The sequence below is a fragment of the Nicotiana attenuata genome, chromosome 6 (genome assembly GCF_001879085.1).
Source record: "Nicotiana attenuata strain UT chromosome 6, NIATTr2, whole genome shotgun sequence".
In the NCBI taxonomy this organism is placed as follows: domain Eukaryota; kingdom Viridiplantae; phylum Streptophyta; class Magnoliopsida; order Solanales; family Solanaceae; genus Nicotiana; species Nicotiana attenuata.
The window spans coordinates 5,161,710-5,163,211 of NC_031994.1; the positions used below are offsets into that span (position 1 = coordinate 5,161,710).

General features: G+C 37.0%; 1 protein-coding gene across 1 annotated transcript; it reads left to right on the forward strand.

The window, feature by feature from the left end:
- On the forward strand, positions 724 to 1,203 carry LOC109227595. The gene has a single exon (XM_019392794.1). The coding sequence runs from the start codon at positions 724 to 726 to the stop codon at positions 1,201 to 1,203; it is 480 nt and encodes a 159-aa protein (XP_019248339.1).

A 1,502-nucleotide genomic window follows, 5' to 3' on the forward strand; every position in this document is an offset into this window, starting at 1 on the left:
AAATTTTCCCAGCTCGACCTTCAATAAAATGACAAAAATGTAAATGAGTGAGTTAAACAAAAAAATCGGGCAAAGATCTGTTGGACAGTACAAGCCCAATAAACCATCAGCCCATTTATAAGATGAAGTAGCACATTTGTACATGATACACTCTTACATGTAGTAGACACATTTTTGTAATAGCTAGCCACATTTTACTTTTACTTGATAGCCACTTATACTTGTATGTAGACAAAAAGATGTTTCTAGAATAATGGGATAAGAAAAGACATTTTCATTTTCAACAAGATCAGATATTTTCTCTCTCTTCGTCTCTCATTTCTTCTTCTCCGATAATGGAGTTTTGTACTGTGATCGAGTTTTTCTTCACTTAATATGGTATCAGAGCCAAGGATCGGTATCAGCTCTCTTATGCGAGTCGAGCGATGTTACCCTCAAGCTTAGTTTCACAAATTTTCGGATTCATATACAAACCCTAATATTCCAAAATTTGGGGTTTTTACATATTAATGTGGATTTTCTGGTCGATTTCATCAAGGATGAAGCTTTTCTGAGTCTATTCATGGAGATTTGACTGGATCTCAAAGTCTAAACAACTTCTCATTATTTCAGAAGAAGAGCGGTATTATCTACTCTCATTCCTATTTGTTACTGCATGTATATGATTCTGGTTTGAAATTTCCTTAGAAATATCATTTGATTTTAGAAATACTAGCTGCTATCATGACCATAGATGCTGAAACCACGTCTTCGAACACTTCATCTGAGGGTTTTGCTGTTTTTAGTCTAGATCCTTCTCACCCTTTCTATGTCCATCCGTCGGATAGTCCTGGTACTCATTTAGTTTCTCCTCCGTTTGATGGCACTGGTTTTGTTGCATGGAGGAAAAGTATGCTTGTTTCTCTGTCTGCCAAAAATAAATTGGGCTTCATTAATGGTCGGCATGATAAACCTTTAGTAGATTCTCCTTATTATCCCTTTTGGGAAAGGTGCAATGACATGGTGATCGCTTGGATCACCAATTCTCTCTCTAGGGATATTGCTACCAGTGTATTGGGGTACGACACTACTAGGGAAATCTGGTTAGATATAAATGAAAGATTTGGACAGTCTAATGGATCTAAATTCATCCAAATTCAGAGGGAGATTGGAACTATATCTCAAGGGACTTCAGATATTGCATCTTATTTTACTAGGTTGTGAAGTCTTTGGGATGAAATGAGTACTGCATATGTGGGTCCTGTTTGTTCTTGTGGTGCCTTACCCAAATTTATTGAAGAACTCAAGCTCTTTTGGTTCTTAGCTCGCCTTAATGAATCTTACTCTACAGTTAAGAGTAACATTCTTATGATGTCCCTACTCCCCACTGTTAGTAGAGCTTATTCTATGTTACAACATGATGAGAAACAGAGGGAATCTTCTCACACACCAAGCTTCTCCAATGAGCCAGTTTCTTTGTCTGCATCTTCTGCTCCTTCTGGTAATCAGAAAAGTTTTAATCA

Excerpts from the sequence above, each read along its gene's own strand:
- LOC109227595 (XM_019392794.1), top strand. The coding sequence starts at position 724 with ATGACCATAGATGCTGAAACCACGTCTTCGAACACTTCATCTGAGGGT.